This window comes from Oncorhynchus nerka, linkage group LG6, assembly GCF_034236695.1.
Source record: "Oncorhynchus nerka isolate Pitt River linkage group LG6, Oner_Uvic_2.0, whole genome shotgun sequence".
In the NCBI taxonomy this organism is placed as follows: Eukaryota; Metazoa; Chordata; class Actinopteri; order Salmoniformes; family Salmonidae; genus Oncorhynchus; species Oncorhynchus nerka.
The window spans coordinates 67,605,089-67,632,556 of NC_088401.1; the positions used below are offsets into that span (position 1 = coordinate 67,605,089).

The 27,468-nt window shown below is 43.2% G+C and overlaps 1 protein-coding gene across 1 annotated transcript in view; it reads right to left on the reverse strand.

The window, feature by feature from the left end:
* The window catches only part of enox2 (ecto-NOX disulfide-thiol exchanger 2), a 275,592-nt gene that overhangs the window by 101,889 nt on the left and 146,235 nt on the right, over nucleotides 1–27,468 (reverse strand). The window contains 1 exon segment of the mRNA XM_065019819.1: nucleotides 26,893–27,036. Coding sequence (XP_064875891.1) covers nucleotides 26,893–27,036 — 144 coding nt within the window.

Sequence of the window (27,468 nt, forward strand, 5' to 3'; positions counted from 1 at the left end):
GTTGCAAAAATGTCTACAAATCTGTTTTCACTTTGCCTTTATGGGGTATTGTGTGTAGATTGATGAGGAACAACAACTCAGTTCGTCAAATATCTGCCCTGCTAGAGCTGTAAGTACTGTTATTGTGAAGTGGAAACGTATAGGAGCAACAACGGCTCAACCGCAAAGTGGTAGGCCACACAAGCTCACAGAACGGGACCACCAAGTGCTGAAGCACAGAGCGTAAAAATAGTTTGTTCTCAGTTGCAACGCTCACTACCGAGTTCCAAACAGCCACTGGAAGCAACGTCAGCACAATAACTGTTCTTTGGGAATTTCATGAAACGGGTTTCCATGGCAGAGGAGCCACACACAAGTGTAAGATCACCATGCACAATGCAAAGCGCTGGAGTGGTGTAAAGCTGCCGCCATTGGACTCTGGAGCAGTGTAAACACGTTCTCTGGAGTGATGAATCACACGTCACCATCTGGGTTTGGCAGATACCAAGAAACTGTACCTGCTCGAATGTATAGCGCCAACTGTAAAGTTTGGTGGAGGAATAATGGTCTGGGGCTGTTTTTCATGTTTCTGGGTAGGACCCTTAGTTCTAGTGAAAGAAAATCTTAACGCTAGAGCATATAATGACATTCTAGACAATTCTGTGCTTCCAAATTTGTGGCAACAGTTTGGGGAACAGTTTGTTTCTGCATGACCATGCCCTCGTGCACAAAGCACGGTCCATACAGAAGTGGTTTGTCAAGATCGGTGTGGGAGTACTTGACTGGCTTGCACAGAGCCCTGACCTCAACCCCATCAAACACCTTTAGGATGAATTGAAGCGCCGACTGCGAGCCAGGCCTAATCGCCCAACATCAGTGCTCAACCTCACTAACGCTTGTGGCTGAATGGAAGCAAGTTCTTGCAGCAATGTTCCAACATCTAGTGGAAAGCCTTCCTAGAAGAGTGGAGGCTGTTATAGCAGCAAAGGGGGGACCAACTACATATTAATGCCCATGATTTTGGAATGAGATGTTTGACGAGCAAGTGTCCACATACTTTCGATCATGTAGTGTTTCTCTAGCTTAAATTTACGGATTTTGATAGACTAGAGGGTTATTAAGGTCTCAGATAGGTTGATTCATTATCTTGTTACAGGATATAATTATCTGCTCAGCTGGCCACCCACAGCATCATGTCCAACTTGGCCAGGTTAGCCTATGAGAAAAGCTAGCAGCTAGCCATTTTAGACCAATGGTTTAAACCATGGTCTAAGCAAAGGTTAACAAAATATGGACCTCGCAAGTTGGGAGGGGAAATACATATTGAAAAACAGGCACGAGAAATCTGCCCAACATATTGATTCACCGTAACACTAGGGTTCAGCTGAGATCCAGATGTATGAAGCATCTCTAAGCGTGTGTAGATATACTGCATTAGAGGCCAGTGTGTTTCCTGGGTGGTGACCACAGTGGGAGGTCATAGCTTAATTCCCCACATCACACTCAAGACTACTTCTCAAGATACCATAAACATCTATTAGATGGGCAGCATGGAAAGTAGTTGCAATGAAAGTGCATAGCTAGTGGGGGTTCCGTGCACCATTAGCCATTAACAGCAGGCCACAGTACTAGCTGGAGACAGATGAACACATTACCCATTCACCTCATGCTTGGACATGCACACTCTGATTTCACTGCAGAGGAGTCTCTTCAGGGCATAATAACACTGTGTGTAGCTGCAGTTACAGTAGAGAGGGAGAAAAAGTCCTGCAGCTTGAGATTCAATATCAAAAGCAGAAAACCTTTGTTCAGACATTAATCAAATCTGATGTGCGTGGTTAAAGGGGGCCTAACCAGCACAATACAGTTAGTCTCTGCTGCTGTAAAGCCAGCCCTGAACAATGTCCTCTGGTTTTACCACAGTCTGCTGAGCAGAAGTTCTCTGAAGCTAGCTAGAGTGATAACACCCTCCCAGTGGCATAGTGGCCCAGTCACCAAGTACAATATATCCCAGTATCACAGAGTTCCAATGTCCTGTGTCAAAGTGGTCCAGTGACTGTAGTAAGCAGAGCAGCCAGTACAAAGTAGTCCAGTAGACAGATAGTAGAGTCTAGCTCTGAGGGGCTTTAATCTCTTCCCCCCTCCACTGGTGTCCCATTATCATTATCTGAACTGCTGATGCTGTTGCTGCTGCCAGGCTCTTATCAGCAGCCAATTAGAACACAGGGATCTTATCTCCAACCGCCAATTACAACCGAGGGAGCTGCTCTGAGGAAATGTCAACAACTAAGAGACCTCACGCCTCTCTTATCTGGCCCCGCCTCTCCCTCCCTCCAGACAGCTCCAGCTCTACTGTCATGGTAACCGCTGGTGATGGGATACTATTACAAGGGAAACAGGTACAGGCCACTTTAATAAAATAAACTCCCAGACACCCTGACTGTCTCCCAACAATGTCAACACCCTCTTGATAACTTGCGTCCAGCAACATTTAACTCGTTGGGTCTATTTCCAGTTGAAGAAAAGGCTGCTGCTGCTCTGTGTGTTTTACCCTCATTTACATTACATTTAAGTCATTTAGCAGACGCTCTTATCCAGAGCGACTTACAAATTGGTGCATTCACCTTATGACCTCCAGTGGAACAGTAGTGCATCTAAATCTTTTCAGGGGGAGGGGGGGTGAGAGGGATTACTTTATCCGATTACTTTTTTATTACTTTTACCCTCCCAGCTAACAGCTATTACACACAGCACTTAGAGCTACATGACCAGAGGAAGGAGCAGACTTGCCTGGAACGCTCCACACCTGTACCTCTTGATAACAAAGGCTTTGCAGATTCATTACAGGAGAGGAGATAGAGATTACTTTCTGTTGGGCTTATTCTCCTTGACCATGATGTCAAGGATGAATTCTGCTCCCAACCGCTCTTCTATCTGTCCATCAATCTCCATGCAGGAATCAATGCTAGGGCAATTCTGATAGGCTGTTTCCCATGACAACAGATAACACTTGGAGGTCAACTACCTATTTTGAAAGGTTTCATTGGTCCAACTTGGTGGTGTCACCCTGGTGGTGTTATCAATAAAGCTACCAATACTTCAAATAACAAAGGCAACATTCACAAGCACAAAGGTCTGTGTAAAATCAATTAATGACGGTCCTTTTCTGTTGACCGAATAAAAGGCTAAGGTTGTCCAATCAGAGTGATGACAATCTGCTTTCTTTGACACTGAGCATGTGACTGTCTGTGATGGCTGTGTAACATGGCCATGTGACATCATGGCTGACTGTCAAGTCGCTGTCGAGGGAGATGTGCTCAGGAGTGTCACTGCCACATCACATGTCACCAGACCAAACAGAAACAAGACAGACTGGCCAGACATCTAGGACATTAAGGATACGTACACTTCCACAGAAAGAGTCTACTGCCGACCAACAAGGACATATTGACCAATACTCAACTGTCAGTCAACACAGAGAAGTTAACCTCCATACAATATTTCACTATCAGTCAACAAGGGCAGATCCACCTTCTGTATAAGGCCTACACTCTACTGTCAGTCAACAAGGAGATTCTATAGAGCTACACTTGTACTACAGACACTACTAGCAGTCAACCAGACCAGATCATCCTCTGCTGACAATCAACATGGACCATGTGGCAGATTGTCATGCCCTCTAACTCAAAATAGGGAGCATTAACATTTCCTGAAGGTTAGACTTTCCAATGGTTGACTTGTCCTCTGATGGAGAGCTGCAGTGCCAGTGGGGAGGACTGCCAGGTGTTGTTGTGATGACAGAGAGAGGAGATGAGGCTCAGTTGATGGGACTTTATCAGACTGATGACTGACTGACATGTCTGTGTAAGTCTCCATATACCTCCCTGAGGATGACAGCTCCTCTTCTCTGGCTCTGTGAGCTGAGAGACAGACAGACACTGAGTGGAGGAGAAGACCCTACAGAGCAGAGAAAGAGAGCGAGAAAGCGGGGAGAGAGTGAGAGATGGAAGTGGAGATTTGCTACTAATAGCTGCCTTGACAGAGGACCCAAACACTGCTCTGCTCACTCCAAGTTCCCCCTAACGACATCTATCAACCTGAACCATTAGGATGTAAAAACATCTGACTTTGGATCAGTGATTAGGGGCAAACTGAAAGATCTGGTCAAATCAGATAACAGCAGGCTAATTTATTTAGTACGATAACCTTTTTTCTGATTAACAACATCTTTCCCCAAATACATGATGGTGAATAGAGGGACAGGAGTGCAGAACAGGAGCATGTTAAAAGGCTGTTAACAATACCAGTGTTGTGTGAATACAAACATCACCATGCTACAATACCCTGAGGCCTTCAGATATATATATATGAACTGACACATCAAAGGAAGAACGCTTGTTCTCACTACAGAGCTGTTAGAAGTCAGTCTATGCAATGCAGAAAGATGCACAACAATCTGTGCAATACAAGACAATTGTAATCTATGATAAACAAGTGGCTGTTCCTTCCCAGCTCTAAACCTCTGAAAACAGTCCAGAAACTGAACGGAGCAGAACATTTAGCTTTTGTTGCGTTTTGACATCTCAATTTGTATGGGTATTCGGCCAAGTTGGGAAGCTTCAATTGCTGGAGAACACTGAATCCAGCAAATACCTATTTGAGGATCAGCTAACCATCAATTATTGAGTAAGAAGTATCCTCACTGTATAATGCTGAATAGTTTTGTTGATATATTTCAATGTTAAACAAATTACTGTAGTTGTGGCTATTTCCAGCGATGCAAAAACTGATGTCAAGGAAAATGAGAACGGGGTTGTGGGTGGAAATGCCCCAAAGGAGACTGTTTTACCTATTTTTATCATGGAGAGAAAAATCCTAACAAAGGAGGAGGCCATAGACCAACCCCATTAAGAAGGAGGAGCTCTACCACAGTCTCATACATGAAATTCATCCAAACCACTTGGTCAGCTCTGGCGTACATACATCTTCTCAGTAAGGAAGCGAAGGCAAAGCTTCTGATCAGAGTAATAACAGTCAGAGGAAAACATGTTGTGTTCAAAGAGAATAATCCGTTCAGTTTGAAGTCGCATGTCTGACCAGAACTCAATTCAAGTTACAATTAAAGAACTACCTGAATCAGCAGATGATAGTGTTGTGACTGAGTTTCTTGCTAAAACTGGATGTTAGGTGGTGGGGAGATCGATCAAATCAAACTTTTTAGTCACATGTGCCGAATACAACACGTTTAGACTTTACTTACAAGCCCTTAACCAACAGTGCAGTTCAAGAGTTAAGAAAAGTGTGCAGGGGTGTGTGGGTGATTAAGTTCCTGGGGCGGCAGGGTAGCCTAGTGGTTAGAGCCCTGGACTAGTAACCAGAAGGTTGCAAGTTCAAATCTCAGAGCTGACAAGGTACAAATCTGTCGTTCTGCCCCTGAACAGGCAGTTAACCCACTAGGCCGTCATTGAAAATAAGAATTTGTTCTTAACTGTCTTGCCTAGTTAAATAAAAGGTCAAATAAAATACTACAACTAATACCGTCATTGTTTGTCAAGAAGTCACTAGTGCATGACAGTGTTGTATCAACTAGGTGCAGGGGCTCTTGTGAAATATGAAGCGTTGCCACGTCCTGCTCCTCCACCCACACAAGGGAATGATATACTGTATCGGAAGAGAAGGGAGGGAAAGAGAAAAACATCTAAAGGAGGTTGCCAAGCAAATTAATGTAATCATTCCCAGTGAGATGGATGCCTGTCCTTACGTGTCAAAGAGATATGTCGAGATGAACGAGCCAGGAGGGAAGAAGAGGGGGATCCCTGCATTTAATCCATCAGGCTCCCTAAAACACTGGCTCTGTTGAGTCATTTTCTGTTTGTCTGAGTGGGTGTCGCCAAGGTCCTGAAGATTAATGTTTTTGGAGAGCAGAGGAGACTTTTGTCCTTTAAAGGAGTTTCAGCAACAACACCTTTAAGAATACCCTTGACTTCACCATTAGTCTTCTGTATCAGAGAATGGCTCAGGTACAGTATAGTCTAAGCCCAGTTCATCAAAACTCCATGATAATATACGCCATTTGGCAGTCACCTTTATCCAAAAGCCACTTACAGTCATGCATGCATAGATGTTTTATGGATAGCCCCAGTGGGAATCCAACCCACAATCCTGGTTGAAAAAGCACTGTGCCTCTGCAACACCAACAGAGGCACACAATGACCTCAGATGTAAAGATTCATCCTCAAACTAGAGGAAATGTCATTTGTTGGATGTTGTTGATGTAGTAGAACCAACAGAAATTAACAGTGATCTAGATACCATCTGTGATACAGTGTAACTTAATGACAAACCTGACAAAATGTCCTAATAACTGGGAATCAATAAACAACAGGATGGAGGTTCGTCTTTAGAGATATGACCAAGTGGGGCTGACATCAGCAGCAGAACTACAGAAAGAGAGAAGGAGAGTGAACATGGAATCAGACTGGATTGCCAGACAACCCTTATAAAAGGTTTGTATTGTGTCAGATAGATCAATAGAGGATAGAGGAGGGCGGTTTCAGCCAAGGAAGATGGAAAGAGATCCTCTGATCTGACCATCAGCTGCAGCAGAGCTTCAGCAGAGAGAACTTCAGCAGAGAGCGTGAGAGAGATAAATAGATAGAGAGAAGGAAGAGAGTAGCTCAGGGAAAGGTGTGAACTGTGGCTTTCACACATTATCATTGTGAGCAGGAACCTGAGCAAAACCTTGTTCCCCTCTTGTGGTCTATGGGAAACCTTAAACATCAGTTATATACTAAAGTTAATTTAGGAGTAAGAGAAAGTAGTGGAAATTGCTGCACAATGTCACACAGACACACTCCAGCCAACACACACGTCAGGCAACCCAATCACCTTTTTCTCATCTGTAAAACTTCAAAGGCTTTTTGCCTCCCTCTGAAATCAATTATAAAACACAATTCTCTGCGCTCTCTCGCTCTCACCACAGCGGATCAATATCTCCTTTATACTGAGTTTAATGAAACTGCTGGGAGCCTCAGCTGACTTAGATGGCTTTTATTTCTTGTCCATAATGAATGAGCAAGCAACTAAATCGTAATACCAGAGGTCCACCATCCCTCCCCCTTTCATTCATTCATGAGCCCCACCCAATCAAGTGGGGGGCACACTGCTCTCACACTTCAAGGAATGTGAGTAAGGGAATGTGTTCTTCTAGAAAGAGGAGAAAGGGTAGAAAGAGGGGAAGAAATGAGAGATAGCAGGATGGTGAAGAGGTGGAAGAGTGCTGCAGCTCATTTACAAGCCCCGCTGTGACAGCCACAGAGAGGCAGCTGCTGTGGGTCAGTGGAAACGACTGGAGGGGGAAAATGAGAGAGGCAGAAAGGGAGAGAGACCATTCGACAGACAATGTATACACCCTGCACACCCTTATTGCCAAACAAATAAAACAAAAGCAAAGTCCTTTCATGCTTTGTTGATTTAAAAAAAGCTTGACTCAATTTGGCATGAGGGTCTGCTATACAAATTGATGGTAATCAGTGTTGGAGGAAAAACATATGACATACCATCAATACACACAAACAACAAGTATGCAGTTAGAATTGGCAATAAGCACACATTTATTTCCTCAGGGCTGTGGGGTGAGACAGGGATGCCACTTGAGCCCCACCCTCTTCAACATTTACAGTGCCTTGCGAAAGTATTTGGCCCCCTTGAACTTTGCGACCTTTTGCCACATTTCAGGCTTCAAACATAAAGATATAAAACTGTATTTTTTTGTGAAGAATCAACAACAAGTGGGACACAATCATGAAGTGGAACGACATTTATTGGATATTTCAAACTTTTTTTAACATCAAAAATTGAAAAATTGGGCGTGCAAAATTATTCAGCCCCCTTAAGTTAATACTTTGTAGCGCCACCTTTTGCTGCGATTACAGCTGTAAGTCGCTTGGGGTATGTCTATCAGTTTTGCACATCGAGAGACTGACATTTTTTCCCATTCCTCCTTGCAAAACAGCTATTTGGCCCCCTTGAACTTTGCGACCTTTTGCCACATTTCAGGCTTCAAACATAAAGATATAAAACTGTATTTTTTTGTGAAGAATCAACAACAAGTGGGACACAATCATGAAGTGGAACGACATTTATTGGATATTTCAAACTTTTAACAAATCAAAAACTGAAAAATTGGGCGTATAAAATTATTCAGCCCCTTTACTTTCAGTGCAGCAAACTCTCTCCAGAAGTTCAGTGAGGATCTCTGAATGATCCAATGTTGACCTAAATGACTAATGATGATAAATACAATCCACCTGTGTGTAATCAAGTCTCCGTATAAATGCACCTGCACTGTGATAGTCTCAGAGGTCCGTTAAAAGCGCAGAGAGCATCATGAAGAACAAGGAACACACCAGGCAGGTCCGAGATACTGTTGTGAAGAAGTTTAAAGCCGGATTTGGATACAAAAAGATTTCCCAAGCTTTAAACATCCCAAGGAGCACTGTGCAAGCGATAATATTGAAATGGAAGGAGTATCAGACCACTGCAAATCTACCAAGACCTGGCCGTCCCTCTAAACGTTCAGCTCATACAAGGAGAAGACTGATCAGAGATGCAGCCAATAGGCCCATGATCACTCTGGATGAACTGCAGAGATCTACAGCTGAGGTGGGAGACTCTGTCCATAGGACAACAATCAGTAGTATATTGCACAAATCTGGCCTTTATGGAAGAGTGGCAAGAAGAAAGCCATTTCTTAAAGATATCCATAAAAAGTGTTGTTTAAAGTTTGCCACAAGCCACCTGGGAGACACACCAAACATGTGGAAGAAGGTGCTCTGGTCAGATGAAACCAAAACTGAACTTTTTGGCAACAATGCAACACGTTATGTTTGGCGTAAAAGCAACACAGCTCATCACCCTGAACACACCATCCCCACTGTCAAACATGGTGGTGGCAGCATCATGGTTTGGGCCTGCTTTTCTTCAGCAGGGACAGGGAAGATGGTTCAAATTGATGGGAAGATGGATGGAGCCAAATACAGGACCATTCTGGAAGAAAACCTGATGGAGTCTGCAAAAGACCTGAGACTGGGACGGAGATTTGTCTTCCAACAAGACAATGATCCAAAACATAAAGCAAAATCTACAATGGAATGGTTCAAAAATAAACATATCCAGGTGTTAGAATGGCCAAGTCAAAGTCCAGACCTGAATCCAATCGAGAATCTGTGGAAAGAACTGAAAACTGCTGTTCACAAATGCTCTCCATCCAACCTCACTGAGCTCGAGCTGTTTTGCAAGGAGGAATGGGAAAAAATGTCAGTCTCTCGATGTGCAAAACTGATAGACATACCCCAAGCGACTTACAGCTGTAATCGCAGCAAAAGGTGGCGCTACAAAGTATTAACTTAAGGGGGCTGAATAATTTTGCACGCCCAATTTTTCAATTTTTGATGTTAAAAAAAGTTTGAAATATCCAATAAATGTCGTTCCACTTCATGATTGTGTCCCACTTGTTGTTGATTCTTCACAAAAAAATACAGTTTTATATCTTTATGTTTGAAGCCTGAAATGTGGCAAAAGGTCGCAAAGTTCAAGGGGGCCGAATACTTTCGCAAGGCACTGTATATCTATGAATTGGCGAGAGCACTAGAACAATTTCCAGCACCGGGCCTCACCCTACTGGACTCGGAAATCAAATGTCTACTGTTTGCTGATGATCTGGTGCTTCTGTCCCCAACCAAATAGGGCCTACAGCAGCACCTAGATCTTCTGCAAAGATTCTGTCAGATCTGGGCCTTGACAGTAAATCTCAGTAAGACAAAAATAATGGTGTTCCAAAAAAGGTCCTGCTGCCAGGACCTCAAATTCCATCTAGACACTGCTACCCTAAAAACACAAATAATTATACCTACCTCGGCCTAAACATCAGCGCCACAGGTAACTTCCACAAGGCTGTGAAAGATCTAAGATACAAGGCAAGAAGGGCCTTCTATGACATCAAAAGGAACACAAAACTCAACATCCCAATTAGGATCTGGCAAAAAATACTTCAATCACTTATAGAACCCATTGCCCTCTATGGCTGTGACGTCTACTCACCAACCAAGAATGAACTAAAATGGGACAAACGCTCAATTAAGAGACTGCTTGCTGAATTTTGCAAAAATACACGCAGTGTTAATGCGAAATCCAAACAATGAATGCAGAGCAGAATTAAGACAATACAGCTAGTTAACAAAATCCAGACAAGAGCTGTTCAATTTTATAACCACCTAAAAGGAAGCGATGCCTACACATTCCACCACAAAGCCCTCACCTACAAGAGATGAACCTAGACAAGAGTTCCCTCAACCAGCTGGTTCTGGGGCTCTGTTCACAAACACAAACAGATCCTACAAAGCCCCAGGACAAACAATTGGACCCAACCAAATTATGAGAAAGCAAAAAAGTTAACTATTTGACACATTGAAAAGAATCAACCAATGCTATCTGGCCCTAAACAGAAAGTACACAGTGGCAGAATACCTGACCACTGTGAGACTCAGTGAGCATAGCCTAGCTATTGAGAGAGGTCACCATAGGCAGACCTGGCTCTCAAGAGAAGACAGGATTTTAGCAAAATGTATAAACTCCCATATCGGTTAGGTGAAATACCATAATGTGCAGTAATAGCAGAAATATGTGGCTCATTGCCATTAGAAAAGGGCAATTAGTGGAGTACAAACATAATTGTAAATACTACCAATACTTACGTTTATTTATCTTATCCCACTATTCGTACTACAACTATTTGCACATTGCTAAAACACTGTACATAGCTGATAATATGATGCTTGAAATGTCTATCTTTTTGAAATGGGAAGTTCTAGTAGTTTGTTGTTGAATTTGTTTCTTCTCATTTTTGTTTATTTCACTTGCTTTGGCAATGTAAACATATTTCCCATGCCAATAAAGCCCTTTGAATTGAGAGAGAGAGCGCGCGAGAGAGGAGCGAGAACCACAGGAAGAGTATCTTTTGATGTGTGTGCTGCTGTGAGCGTGGTGCTGAGTTAAAAGGGGGGATTATTGCATCACCTCTCAATGAGATGACAGATGTGGAGGGAGAGAAAGGAGGGCAGAAAGAGACAGATGTTGAATGAGACTAAGAGCTGAGTAAGGTCTTCAACACTCATACCCAAACCTATAGACCATATCTCCCCAGGCTGAGAAGCATATGACAGGGAATTCTACAGGTACTTTATACCGTTTCAACTTTGAATATGTGATTTTGCGAGCTTCAAAAAGAGCTCATACCTAGACAGCACATCCTCCTCTGTCTGCCTCTCAGGTCAGGGGAGAAACAGACCGAATAGAGTTCAACATAGCTACTTGTTGTCCTCCAGTACCTGTGTGAGACCAAATGTCATCTCCAATTAGAGCTGATATCATAGTGGAGGTGACAGTGGGGCCAGCGCTGGCCCTCAGAAAGCTCTGGGCTTTTGATTCAAACGAGGACACAGAGAGCCCGGGGTCTTTCCTGTTGTACTGAGACTGCAGCCACAGTTTGGTCCACTTAGGCACAAAGGTAGAGCTGTGAGATGCATAATTCAACAGGCCAGCCGGGAGGCATATCGGAGAGAGTGCTATTCCCAGCTGGCTTATCAGAAAGACTGTTATTCCTCTATTTGGATGCAGTCTCAGACAGAGGTGTAAATCGTACAGTGTGCCGCTCTCTTAATAAAGAACATTGGGATAAAATACCTTGACAACCCTTGGGTTGTAAATTGAACTGTGTTTGTGTGTGTGTGTGGGGGGTCAGGAGTGCCAGAGCCGAGGGGGTCTGGAATTAGATATTATGTTAAGATGAAAGCCCAATCACAGAAGGACGTGGCTAAACATTGTAAACATTTCCTTACACTCTGCTATAGAGCTTGTAGAGGACTTCTTCTCTCCATTTCTTTACTCGTTTTAAACCAGAAACAGCTGGGCTTGAGTGGTCTAATTGATACCAGTGTATCTGGTAGTGAACTGGGACTGGGAGTGTGCGTTTAATGTTGAATGGAACATAATGTACAGTACAAATGTCCCAAGTGGGACTCAGATCCTCCCACAAGCCTCTTGATACTGTGGACTACAGCCAAGCAGAGAGTGAGTCAGTCAAGACCTGAAAATGGTTGTCTAGCAATGATCAACAACCAATTTGTCAGACCTTGAAGAATTTTGAATAGAATAATTGGCAAATGTTGCACAATCCAGATATGGATCGTTTAGATACTTTAGAGTCATTTAGATACCCAGAAAGACTGACAGCTGTAACCGCTGACAAAGGTCCTTCTACAAAGTATTGACTCAAGTGTGAATACTTATGTAAATGTCATATTTCTATATTTCATTTTCAATATATTTGCAAACATTTCTAAAAATATGTTTTCACTTTGTCATTGTGGGGTATTGTGTGTAGATGGGTGAGAGAGAAAAACAATTGAATCCATTTTGAATTCAGCCCGTAACAAAAATGTGGAGTAATGGGTATGAATACTTTCTGAAGGCACTGTATATCATTCAAATATCAATTTAAATGGTGGCCGATATTGAGAGATAGAGGTGTACACTCCAGCACTGTTTTGCGCTGTAATGCATAGGAGAGGGCTGCGGGCTTGCCCTCCAGCTGGGAATGGAATGTTTTAAATTATCAATCAATCATTGTAATGCCTCAAACAAGACCTTCAAATTCTAGGCAATTAAAGTACAGGCCATTTTCCTTTTTTCTTAAAGCTATAAGAATGAGCTGACTCAAGTAAGAAACATTTTAACCTGTGACAGATATGATCCTCTACACAGAGGCATATGAAATAATAAACAGCTTCACTTACAAATTATTCCATACCAAGTGGTGCAGAATGTACACACTGAATAAGATTTTAATCATATCAAAAAGAATATGTCTCCCTACAACAACACTGCAGGGAGAGACAGCGTTCACTCAGTTGATAGCATTGACTTTCTCTCTGTGGGGCCATATTCCCCAGGCTGATAGACTGAGGGAGAAACTCATCACACAGCTAATTGTTCATATTTCCTCCAGTGTGTTGTGTCTGGATGGCTGAAAACACAGGCAGCTGTCTCCTCTGTTATAGTAGAAAACGCACTGTGATACGAGACCCCTGAATAGTGCCCCCCCCCCCTCAGATAAGTGACAACGCACAGCAGCTAACATTAGTGATAGCCTCAGATTTAGAAAGACAGACGTACTGAAACTACAGCCAGCTTTAGAAAGGACAGAAGCCATTTTGTTTTGGGCTCCTCAGATCCCATATGTATGTATTCAGGATGTAGAGAAGTGCTGCATGCAGCCCTGAGTCCTGGCAGTCCAGACAGGAAGGCTGGATGGCGCCAAGAGTAAGAAAGCACTGATGGGTAGGGATGGCCACGGTTATTTGAATATCCGAAAGGACGTTAGTATTCTAATATTTTGAGGAAAATCATATGCCTATTTTAATGAAAAGGCTTTGATCTGTGACATTGCTACACACAAGAATATACCATGACATTTTAAATTATTTTGAATGTAGTTTTTATGATGTGTGCATTTCATATATACAGCCATGGCGGGTGCCCCAAAAAGACATGCCGTACAGCCTACACGGGTTTTATGCATGTAGCTTGTTGGCACAAGTCACAGGCTCCATAACTAGCAACGTGAAGTGGGAGATATCTAATCAATGCAAAAAATAATAATTTAAATTACGGCATTAATTAAGTTAGCTAAATGAGAAACAGGTAGGTTTGTTTAATCTGAATGGAGTTGCTGTAGACAAGTGTGGGGAGCGCAGCAAAATAGCCTTAACTAGCCTATCCTAGCTTCTTTACATCGATTTGATGCTGTAAAGACAGGAACTGACAAATGGGACGACAGAAACTTGTAAATGCCATTGATTATCTAACTAGCGCGATCCAGTAGCTACTTCCTCTATCTCCCTCCTGTGTCACACACCACCGGCCCCGGCCCACCCCCTGCGCAGCAAACACGTGTCCAAGTTTATACAAAGTTATTTGAATAGTGAAATTATTTATTGATGGGACTTGGGACAGGAGTGGAAGGAGAGAGAGAAGGACGAAGAGGGGGAAAGAAGCCCCAGTTCCCTGCCCTTTTAATGAGTCCATCACTAGTACGGGTGGAGGAGAAGCAAGGCTTGGGTCGGTGAGTTTCACATCAAAGGGATTGCCCATCTGATCAAAATGTTGCTTGAATGTTGTTTTTTAAAATATGGGGCAACGTTCGGCTGGAGTTTTCAATATGAAAGGGCCCAGGAGAGCATTGATCAGGCAGGCTTCGTCTTCCTCTGTAAACTCTACTGTACAGTACTGAATGTCTTGGTCCCAAATGGCACCCCATTCCCTATATAGTGCACTAACTTTGACAAGAGCCCTTAGGGCTTTATTTTTTTTTAAAGAGTGCACTATAAAGGAAATAGGGTGCCATTTGATGCAGACGGTGTCCTTTAAGGATGCCGACCACATCAATATGAAGTGGATCATTGAACTGGATTTACAACGTGTCTTAAATCTAAGTTCCACACAGAGGATCTCAATTACGACCCATGAAAGACCCATTGGTTTATGTAGTCACACACCATGATTCCACAAGAAAATAGGAACACGGAAACGCTCATGCTCAGTTACACAAAGCTACACTAAAACACAAACACAGAGATGTAAATGTACTGCCACACACATGGATGCACACACACAATCTGAAGCATGGTCTCCGCTCTAGCACAGCCTCCCCAGCTGCAGTATGACCGTTACCTGGAATCAGTGGTGGAAAAAGTACCCAATTGTCATACTTGAGTAAAAGTAAAGATACCTTAATAGAAAATGACTGAAGCAAGGTGTTGTGACTGACGAGCCCCCTGATGTATACTGCAGGAAAACCACAGCTTGTTATGTAGAACTCAAATACACTGAAGACAACAGTCAATGTCACTCAGCTCTACCCACACGTCAGGTTAATCAACCTTGATCAAGTAGTCCAATCAACAACTAACCAGCTATGTTCAATGTAAGCTGCGCGTGGGTGTGCAGAAGAAGTATGTCTGTGCAGAGAATCACGAGTTTGAACTTCACTCAACTTCCTAGTTTTTCCCTTTAGTTAACACTATCAACGTTTCCCTCTACTGTGCAAATTGTAATCGAATCAACGCAATATTAGCCACTTTCAATGCAACATATCGAAACAAAACATACGATGCAAGAGATTGAAGTAGAATTTATTGCATTGACAGGCACGACTCAGACCCATACTCTACTCAGGTCCATACTCTACACAGACCGGTGCGCCATAACCAACCAGTGCTGCAATATCACCATTGCCATATACGGATCTGTGCCATTCACTTTGAACTGGACTGTGTTTACAGCATGAGTGGATGCAAGTAGATGTGCTTTATGAGATCAAAGCGAGAGCTGCATGTAGCCAGGTGTGTACATGTGTTCAAATGATTTGGTAATTATTGAGTTATTTGCCCAGTTATTGCTAATGTCTAGTCAACAGTAGGGGAGTGGTTGCTTCCTACAAGAGCACCACGTGTGCATTTCTAGCCATCTTTGAAAAGCAAGTCAGGTAAAGAGCTTATTTTACATCTTAAAGGGACAGTGTTGTATTTTGGGGAAGTGTTGTATTTTGGGGAAGTGTTGTATTTTGAGACAGCCTTGAATGAGCCAAGTATCCAATAGGGAAAGCATCATTTGTCTGATTCTCTGTAATAATGGCATGGAAATAATGCATTTTATTTTGTAAAGCGATTTCTTGCACCAAACAACATTCAGTCACCTCCTTCTCTGAAGAACAAGTGAATAAACAGGTTAATGTCAATCTCTAAATGTTTATTTAACCAGGTAGGCTAGTAGGCTAGGTAGGCTTTCTTTATTTAACCAGGTAGGCTAGTTGAGAACAAGTTCTCATTTACAACTACGACCTGGCCAAGATAAAGCATAACAGTGTGAACAGACAACAACACAGAGTTACCCTGTAGGCTGAATGATATAACAGCTAGCCTACATTGTTTTAACTGTAACTTAAAGCTGGCACAGCCTCATTGTTCACAGTAAACGTTCTCCAGAAGTTGCACAGAATTATCGCAACGTTCAAGTTTGCGCTCAGCAGACCTGAAATTTGCTCAGTGCTGAAAAAATTTGAGGAAACATTGCTAACTAGTCAGCCAAACAACTGAGCAAATAAACTCAAGGCAAATAATTTAGTTTGAAGAGACACACTATAAAGAGACACACTATTAAGCAGTACACTGTTGAGAGAGAGAGAGAGAGAGAGAGAGAGAGAGAGAGAGAGAGAGAGAGAGAGAGAGACTAGGCAACAGGATAGATAAAATCAGTAGCTGCAGCAGCATGTAATGAGTCAAGAAAGATGTGAAAAAGGGTCAATGCAGGTAGTTAAATAGTTAAGCAATAGGTACCTGGACAAACTATTTATCAGTCTTAAGGCTTGGGGGTAGACACTGTTCAGAGTCCTATTGGTTTCAAACTCGGTCCATCTGCACGGATTTCCGTAGAAAACACTCTCGACCTGCTTCACTACAGCCCCACTGGACGTGAATGGGGGGCGCGCTTTAGTCCAGCAACTTTGTCTTGCTGGCGTTGAGTGAGAGGTTGTTGTCCTGCACCACACTACCAGATCTCTGATGACCTCCCTGTAGGCCGTTTCATCATCCTCGGTGATCAGGCCTACCACCGTTGTGTTGTCGGCAAACTTAATGATGGTGTTGGGAGTCGTACGTGGCCACGCAGTCTTGGGTGAACAGGGAGTATAGAAGGAGACTAAGCACGCACCCCTGAGGGGCCCCTGTGTTGAGGATCTGTGCGTCGGATGTGTTGTTGCCTACCCTCACCACCTGGGTTGACCCTTCTTTAAGTCCAGGATTCAGTTGCAGAGGGAGCTGTCTAATCCCAGGGTCCTTAGCCTAGTGATGAGCTTGGGAGGGCACACTGGTGTTGAACGCTGAGCTGTAGTCAATGAACAGCATTCTCACATAGCTTTTCCTTTTGTCCAGATGGGCAAGGGCAGAGTGGAGTGCAATAGAGATTGCATCATCTGTGGATCTGTTGGGGCGGTATGGGAATTGGAGTGGGTCCAGGGTGTCTGGGATGATGGTGTTGAGACATGACTAGCCTTTCAAAGCATTTCATGGCTACAGACGTGAGTACTACGGGGATATCGTCATTTAGACAGGCTACATTGTCATTCTTGGGCACATGGATTATAGTGGTCTGCTTTAAACATGAAAGTATTACAGACTGGACCCAGGAAAGGCTGAAAATATCAGTGAAGACAATTGCCAGATGGTCAGCGCATGTTCTGAGTACGCGTCCTGAATGTTAACCTGTTTAAAGGTCTTGCTCACATCTGCTATGGAGAGCATGATCACACAGTCATACGGAACAGCTGGTGCTCTCATGCAGTGTTGCTAGCCTCGAATTAAGCATAGACGATACTTAGCTCGTCGAGTAGGCTTGCTTCTAGTTGGGGTATGTACGTACGTCGTCAATGCAGTTATTAGTTAAGCCAGTGAATGATGTGGTAAACTCAATGCCATTGGATGAATCCTGGAACATATTCCAGTCTGTGCTAGCAAAACAGTCCTGTAGTTTAGCATCTGCTTCATCTGACCAGTTCCGTATCGAGTGTGTCACTGGTACTTCCAGTTTGAGTTTTTGCTTGTAAGCAGGAATCAGGAGGATAGAATTCTGGTCAAATTTGCCAAATGGAGGGTGAGGGAGAGCTTTGTGTGTGTGTGTGTGTGTGTGTACACACCATATAGGCTGCTAAACACCACCATGTCAAATCTCCAGTCATCATAATCCTGACTGTCACTCGATGTCCTCACTGTCACTGAGACTATAATATCCAGCAATAGGTCTGAGAAAAGTGCATAGGGACTGGTTTATTTAAGCCAAGATGACATTCTCTAGTATCTCGACACAGCAATACATCTCCATGTACCTCAGACACAGCTCAGTTCTGACAGGGTAAATAGCCATTCACCTGATTTATCACCTTAAACAGCACTTCCCCTGCCAACATTGGTATAAAGACAGTGACCCAGGTGAACTCAAAGCCATAAATTTGAAGTTCATGCAAATGCCTCTGACATCAGTGTATGATATACGTGGAGGTCTGAGTAACACATATGATCTTACATTAAGGCTGTGGCATAGTGGTCGTTACGTCAACAGAACCAGAGTAGATGATAGAAGGAAGAGACCCAGAGAAGGGCATCCGTCAGAGGGAGGCCAGTGGAGAGAGACAAGGCCTGGGTCACACACTCCAACGGCACCAGTAGCAATGACAAACCAGCCCTCAGCAGATCCACTAGGCTGTGTGAAAAGCTCCTTGCAATAAATACTGTATTGTTTCAGGGCTTTCACCATAAAAACACTCCAAACCTAACAAGCACATTGAAAAATGACATTTTCAAACCCATCAGACATGCTGTTCTTGAAGAGATTGTATGGAAAGAGCTGCTGATCTTTAGAGAACGTAGTAGATTATTGAGAGAAAACAGCAGGTCTTTTAGAGAAAGCAGAAGACCCAATCAGAGAAGAAAGCAGAAGACCCAATCATAGAAAACAGCAGGTATTTTAGAGAAAGCAGAAGACCCAATCAGAGAAAAAAGCAGGTCTTTTAGAGAAAGCAGAAGACCCAATCAGAGAAGAAAGCAGAAGACCCAATCAGAGAAAACAGCAGGTATTTTAGAGAAAGTAGAAGACCCAATCAGAGAAGAAAGCAGAAGACCCAATCAGAGAAGAAAGCAGAAGACCCAATCAGAGAAGAAAGCAGAAGACCCAATCAGAGAAAACAGCAGGTCTTTTAGAGAAAGCAGAAGACCCAATCAGAGAAAACAGTAGGTCTTTTAGAGAAAGCAGAAGACCCAATCAGAGAAAACAGCAGAGGTCTTTTAGAGAAAGCAGAAGACCCAATCAGCGAAAACAGCAGGTCTTTTAGAGAAAGCAGAAGACCCAATCAGAGAAAACAGCAGGTCTTTTAGAGAAAGCAGAAGCTCAAAGCAGACGGCTGATCCCAGAGCAGGCCTGGGTTTGGTCCTATACGGTCTGACAGCCATCTGTCTGGGATGACTCACAGTCAGTTAGGCTACACTTTTATTCACAAACACTAAAATACACCTTCACAAGCATACACACAGTACAGATGTGAACCATCCTAAATGTCTCCTCTTTATCTTTTCCCAGGTTGCATTCTGCCAGGCTGTCCAATGACGAGCTGAGCTCAGCCACCCAAGGTGCCATATTAGTAGCGCATTACAGCAAAGCAGCCAGGTGGAGACACTGAACATGTGTACAGCACTAACATACAGGAATGAAGACACAGCTGGGAACCTTTGCTCCCTGCTACCCTTCACACCCACATGTCTGAGCTGCCACTTTTCGTTTTCTGTCTCAATACCAGGAGAACAGTCCGCTGCGGTATCATTCTACTGCACTTACCATCCACACCCTGGGAATCAATAGAATTTTATTCAGCACAGCTCTGCTACCACTCGCTAAAGGTTAATGAAGGTGGAATTGGTTTGGAAAAGGTTAACCATTCCCTCTGCTTTTTGCAGTGTCAGTGACTTTCTTTTCACACATTTACATTTTATGGATTTTATTAATTGCACAAATATGACAGTGAATAAAATATTCCTATCACATTACTATCAACATGCTGTTTAAAAGGCTGAGATATACTACTCCAAACCCATGTCTATGTTTTTGCTTCATTTCAATATTATATATATACTTTTTTTGTACCCTTTCTTTCCCCAATTTTGTGATGTTCAATTGGTAGTTACAGTCTTGTCCCATCACTGCAATTCCCGTACGGACTCGGGAGAGTCGAAAGTCGAGAGCCATGCATCCTCCGAAACACGACCCTGCCAAGCAGCACTGCTTCTTGACACACTGCCCGGAAGCCAGCCGCACCAATGTGTCAGCTAGCATGCGCCCGGCCCGCCACAGGAGTTACTAGAGCGTGATGGGACAAAGGGATCCCAGCTGGCCAAACTCTCCCCTAACGACGCGGGGCCATTTGTGCGCCGCCTCATGGGTCTCCCGGTCGCGGACGGCTGATTGAACCCAGGTCTGTAGTGACGCATCAAGAACTGAGAAGCAGTGCCTTAGACCGCTGCTCCACTCAGGAGGTGTCAGGGCAACAGCCGTGTTACAATACTATAGGCCAGTGTTCCCCAACTGGCGACCGATCTGTTCCAAATTAAAATCATTTGTCTTGCCCAGTCACCCTCTGAATGGCACACACACAATCCATGTCTCAATTGTCTCAAGGCTTAAACATCCTTCTTTAACCAGTCTCCTCCCCTTCATATACACTGCTGGATGTGGATTTAAGAGGTGACATCAATAAGGGATCAAAGCTTTCACCTGGTCAATCTATGTAATGGAATGGTGGTTCCTAAAGTTATCGTAAACAAATGTAAGTCAAGTTTGAAATGATTAGGTTTTAGTCAAATATTATATCTGTTTGGGCTTCTTGCGGTACATTTGCAGCCTACAAATTATTTGTAGTTATGTTCCGGCCCCATGAAAAAAATAATCTAGTTCATGATGCCTGCTGTAGGTGGTTGAAACTCATTCAACACAACCTGAGGGTATCAGCATCAATCTACAATGTAACATAGAAACAACAAGTCTCCAGATTTATCCAATGTCACAAGGTACTCCCAATATCAGGAAGTCTGAGAGTAAGATGTCACTTCCCTAAAAATACAGTAGGTGTCCTACAATTCACCTGAAAGAATGAACGTGCAAGAATTGGCAGGAGACAGCTGAGTGGATTGTGGAGAGCTGAGCGCATGCATTCTGGAGATAGCCTATAGGTGTGTCCATCTTCAATACACACACACCATTTCTCTCCTGTTCTATTGGTTTTTATATCTATTTTCTTTCGTTGTCCCGAAGCCAAATACACAATCCTAGTCAGCCCATCCTAGTTGTTGCATCTTTAGATTCCCCCTTTTCTAAGATTTTAATCTCAGTTAGAAACATACATGTTATTTCATAGTTTGTATTAATCTACAAGGCAGAAAATACACTGCTCAAAAAAAATAAAAGGGAACACTAAAATAACACATCCTAGATCTGAATGAATGAAATATTCTTATTAAATACTTCTTTCTTTACATAGTTGAATGTGCTGACAACAAAATAACACAAAATTATCAATGCAAATGTATCAACCCATGGAGTTCTGGATTTTGAGTCACACCCAAAATGAAAGTGGAAAACCACATTACAGGCAGATCCAACTTTGATGTAATGTCCTTAAAACAAGTCAAAATGAGGCTCAGTAGTGTGTGTGGCCTCCACGTGCCTGTATGACCTCCCTACAACGCCTGGGCATGCTCCTGAGGTGGCGGATGGTCTCCTGAGGGATCTCCTCCCAGACCTGGACTAAAGCCAACTCCTGGACAGTCTGTGGTGCAACGTGGCGTTGGTGGATGGAGCTAGACATTATGTCCCAGATGTGCTCAATTGGATTCAGGTCTGGGGAACGGGAGGGCCAGTCCATAGCATCAATGCCTTCCTCTTGCAGGAACTTCTGACACACTCCAGCCACATGAGGCCTAGCATTGTCTTGCATTAGGAGGAACCCAGGGCCAACCGCACCAGCATATGGTCTCACAAGGGGTCTGAGGATTTCATCTCGGTACCTAATGTCAGTCAGGCTACCTCTGGCGAGCACATGGAGGGCTGTGCGGCCCCCCAAAGAAATGCCACCCCACACCATGACTGACCCACCGCCAAACCGGTCATGCTGGAGGATGTTGCAGGCAGCAGAACGTTCTCCACAGCGTCTCCAGACTTTGCCAATCTTGGTGTTCTCTGGCAAATGCCAAACATCCTGCACGGTGTTGGGCTGTAAGCACAACCCCCACCTGTGGACGTCGGGCCCTCATACCACCCTCATGGAGTCTGTTTCTGCAGACACATGCACATTTGTGGCCTGCTAGAGGTAATTTTTGCAGGGCTCTGGCAGTGCTCCTCCTGCTCCTCCTTGCACAAAGGCAGAGGTAGCGGTCCTGCTGCTGGGTTTTTGCCCTCCTACGGCCTCCTCCACGTCTCCTGATGTACTGGCCTGTCTCCTGGTAGCGCCTCCATGCTCTGGACACTACGCTGACAGACACAGCAAACCTTCTTGCCACAGCTCGCATTGATGTGCCATCCTGGATGAGCTGCACTACCTGAGCCACTTGTGTGGGTTGTAGACTCCGTCTCATGCTACCACTAGAGTGAAAGCACCGCCAGCATTCAAAAGTGACCAAAACATCAGCCAGGAAGCATAGGAACTGAGAAGTGGTCTGTGGTCACCACCTGCAGAACCACTCCTTTATTGGGGGTGTCTTGCTAATTGCCTATAATTTCCACCTGTTGTCTATTCCATTTGCACAAGAGCATGTGACATTTATTGTCAATCAGTGTTGCTTCCTAAGTGGACAGTTTGATTTCACAGCAGTGTGATTGACTTGGAGTTACATTGTGCTGTTTAAGTGTTCCCTTTATTTTTTTTGAGCAGTGTAGTAAAAATAAAGAAGAACCCTGAAATTAGTAGGTGTGTTCAAACTTTTGACTGGTACTGTATGTGTCGCAAAAATTTTCAAATGGCTGGTAAATTAAAATTTTCCCGGTCACGTTGTCCGGCACACACACACACACACATTTTTTGTCAGAGTGACTTACAGGAGCAATTAGGGTTAAGTGCCTTGCTCAAGGGCATCTGCATATGTCACCTAGTAAGTTTGGGTATTTGAACCAGCGACCTTACTATTTCATTATTTTTCTTGATTGTTAACTCTGCATTGTTGGGAAAAGGGTCTTAAGTAAGCATTTCATGGTGAAATCTAGTCTACACCGGCGCATGTTACAACATGCTATACAGTATTTTTTGTTAATTTCACCTTTATTTAACCAGGTAGACCAGTTGAGTACAAGTTCTCATTTACAACTGCGACCTGGCCAAGATAAAGCAAAGTATAAGTTGGCTATACCATCTTGGCCATCCCCCACAGCAGTACAGTATAAGTAGGCAAAACCATCTTGGCCATCCCCCACAGCTATACAGTACAATAGGCTATAAAATCTTGGCCATCCCCCACAGCTGTACAGTTCAAGTAGGGCATACCATCTTGGCCATCCCCCACAGCTATACAGTACAAGTAAGCTATACCATCTTGGCCATCCCCCACAGCTATACAGTACAAGTAAGCTATACCATCTTGGCCATCCCCCACAGCTGTACAGTACAAGTAGGCAAAACCATCTTGGTCTTTGGTTGGTTATATAAAGACAACATCAAGAACAGCCATGCAGCATGGCACGCTGTGGCTCAGCTTATGTTATGTTTAAATGCCAGATTTCCTTACCATGGACGAATGCATCCTCAACTTTACAAGGCAAAGCTATATACAAATCTTAGCGAGTATGCTAATGAAAGCAAGCTAATGTGCTGAAATATTTACTGATTACATTCTACCAGGCCCAAGAAATAATGACTCCATTCTACCAGGCTCAATACATAATGGCTCCATTCTACCAGGCCCAAGACATAATGACTCCATTCTACCAGGCCCAAGACATAATGGCTCCATTCTACCAGGCCCAAGACATAATGACTCCATTCTACCAGGCCCAAGACATAATGACTCCATTCTACCAGGCCCAAGACATAATGACTTCATTCTACCAGGCCCAAGACATAATGACTCCATTCTACCAGGCCCAAGACATAATGACTCCATTCTACCAGGCCCAAGACATAATGACTCCATTCTACCAGGCCCAAGACATAATGACTCCATTCTACCAGGCCCAAGACATAATGACTCCATTCTACCAGGCCCAAGACAAAGACAATGAATTAACTCTGCATTTCCTTTCATACCGCCCTAAATAGAACACCATAAGCCAACATTGTGTTGGGTATTCTCTAACAAAGTGTTGAGTAGGCAGGATTCCCTTTGCACTTTTTAACTTAACAGGTTTTCCCAGTGTTGACTTATTAATACAATGTCATCATAAAAGCAAAACATGTTTTAGTTATTGCATGAATTACAAGGTGTTGAGCGGGCATGAATTCAGTTTTCCCCAGCTGATAGGCTATTAATAGAGTGTCAAAGCCATTAAAACTAAAGACAGTTGCAGTGTCTGTTAGGACACCCATTACTAATGTAAGTTACCACTTCTGCTGCTTGTTTGAGACATTTAGAAGTTTAGTAGTTTAAACTTTACTACACGGAGTAAACATCCTTTAAACATCACTGTTTGCGTCTTGGGAATCTCTCACTGCATACATTATCCCCCCCCATCACCAGAGGAACGGTGATGCTGAGTGTGCGTGTTTCTGCATCTAACGAGATGAATATATCCATTAGAATTCCTTAACGAGGGTAAATCCACATGGCTGCTAATTAGTCCGTGCTCCATCTTCTCACAGAGCTGGAGGACTGGACTGGTTCTTGTGATGCTAGAGAACATTAAAGCCACTAAATGTACCCAGCTCCAGATGCAGCAGATTGTCCCCATTAAACAGGTTTTCCATTAGGGAGCAGATTAATGTAACACAGCAATAATAGATATAATGGCAGTGTTCTGAAAGGCTGAGGGACCCCGGCGCTGTCGTTAATGGTAAGTCATCATTATCTAATGTTCTGTTGCTAAGCAGGTGCATGTAGACACAGCCACTCTTGAGGGTTTGTGAGGTGTAACACGTCTAAACCAGCGCACAACGTGAGGTTTTAACGTGTAAGGATGATGTTAAAAACACCATACTTTGATTAGTCACTATCTTTTTATCTCTCTCTAAGACACCCTAAAACAATGAGTGCTCTCTCCCCTCCAAAGGGAAATAGTGTATTAGATTTGTGTGCAGTGGCTTTGATCTAAAGTTCTCTGACTGGCTTTCATCTGAGCAGTGGCATTACACACTCTCTTAAACAAAAATGCACTCAGAAAACCAGGCAGACTGACATGTCATGTACTATGAAACGTTCCATTTACGTACACCCAATCAGCCTACTATTTACAACGCAATTACGGATATTGGGACACGGTCATTCACACAGGTTTTCACAATGACGAGCACTTACATGTGAGACAATAGTTTATGTGTCTCTCTGTGCGTATATTTACAGGACAAGACTGACACTCTATCCAAGGTTTATCGGTCATTCACCCTTTCAATAGGCTACATTCATTAAAACAGAGCTTTTCGAGGTCTGTTAGATGTCTCGGACTGAAATTGAGAATACTGTCCCATAAATAACCATAAGATCTCATCCCCGTTCGTGGTTTCTTTCTTCGTCTTCGTAAGTGAACTTAGGATAAAAAACTTCTAGGGTCAAGTTAACCTGTCAGTAAATTATACCATGAACACCTGAACACGCAACACACTAGAGCATATGCTGAGGCAAGAGAGCATTGAAGTGTGTTGATTCTCCTCAGGTTATCTGTCGCTCTAGTCAATTTCAGTGCAACTGTTCAGAGACTAACATTGTTCTGCACAAACACCATGTTTATTAAATACACATCAAACGTGTCCTTAGGTACCTCAATCAATCTAAACCTACTCAAGGTCTTCATGTCTAGATCTGGGTTGGTAACAACACAGAATAATTCAGAATAATATTAATTAGTGAGAACTGAAACTCACGAGAAAGGGTCATTTATTGAAAATCTTGCACAAAGACGAATGGTAAAAAGTGGTTTATTAACACTGACAATTAATCCTGACCAATTAAGGTCACCAAGACAGCAGAAAACACACAGCAACACCTCTGTCTTAAGGCCCTTCTCATTCTACTTGTCATAATGCAATTAATTAGAGACATTCTTTAATTAGAATGCACAGCCACTGATTAAAACTAGGCCTCATTTAGTAATGAAAAAGTCAACAACACACACATGAAAGCGGGGGCGCACGCACGCACACTTCCTCTCAGCACATTACCCTCCGTGTGACAGATCACTCCGTGAGAGATGCCTGAAGGCATTTCTGAGCATTGATTGGCAGGTGCTGTAGGCATGGTAACAGCCAGGCTAAGGTGTGAGAGCTGCAATCCCAGCAGACCACAATCCTGCAGCTTTAGACAGACAGGCCTGACCCCCACAGGACTAACTGGCAATAAGGCCCTCAGGATGGAAAACACGACATTTTAACAAGTTGACCTCACTTTAAATGATTCTCCCAGTTTCATAGTATAAAATGCATAGGTACAACTGATGTACACCTCAATTGTAACAGTATTTTATTGTACCAGGAGGAAGAGCTGTGTAGTGTTATGTACTTCTTATATACTGCAGTAATATGACAGTACTATACTGCCCTACCAAGCAAAAAGGAAGTAACTGCTGATTTGGTCGAAAACTAGATAATGTCATTTTTGCTACATTAAATACATGCGTAATCATGTGGACAAGTATCCTGCCTCTATTGTATTGTGTTTTGGATAAAATGGGGGTCATGTTAGCAGTAACTGCAGAAAGTTACTGTGAAACCAAGGTAAATAAAGCAATTTCTCTCAGTTCCACGCTATGAGCGGTTACTGCCTTTTTGCTTGGTAGGAAAGTATAGTACCTGGAGGCAGAGCTGTGTAGAATTATGTACTTCTTATAAACCACAGTAATATGACAGTACTAAAGTACCTGGAGCCAGAGCTGTGTAGTGTTATGTACTTCTTATATACCGCAGTAATATGACAGTAATATAGTACCTGGAGGTAGAGCTGTGTAGCGTTATGTACTTATTATAAACAACAGTAATATGACTGTACTATAGTACCTGGAGGCAGAGCTGTGCAGTGTTATGTACTTCTTATATACTGCAGTAATATGACTGTACTATAGTACCTGGGGGCAGGCTGGGTCTCTTCCTCTTAATGCTCTTCTCAGCTCCGTTCTCCAGGGGACAGTCTGACACCAGCGGCACGTTTGAGTTGCTGAACTGCAGGGGTTCGTTGTTGGAGGACGGGTCAAAGGACAACGGGTTCAGTCCTGAAACACAACAGAAACATAACATGCAGCCATGTTAAACCAGATGGACCATAGATCTATAAAGCACAACAGAAACACAACAAGCAGCCATGTTCAACCAGATGGACCATAGATCTATAAACCACAACAGAAACGCAACAAGCAGCCATGTTAAACCAGATGGACCGTAGATCTATAAACCACAACAAGCAGCCATGTTCAACCAGATGGACCATAGATCTATAAACCACAACAGAAACACAACAAGCAGCCATGTTCAACCAGATGGACCATACATAGATCTATAAACCACAACAAGCAGACATGTTAAACCAGATGGACCATAGATCTATAAACCCCAACAGAAACAACAAGCAGCCGTGTTAAACCAGATGTACCATAGATCTATAAACCACAAGCAGACATGTTCAACCAGATGGACCATAGATCTAT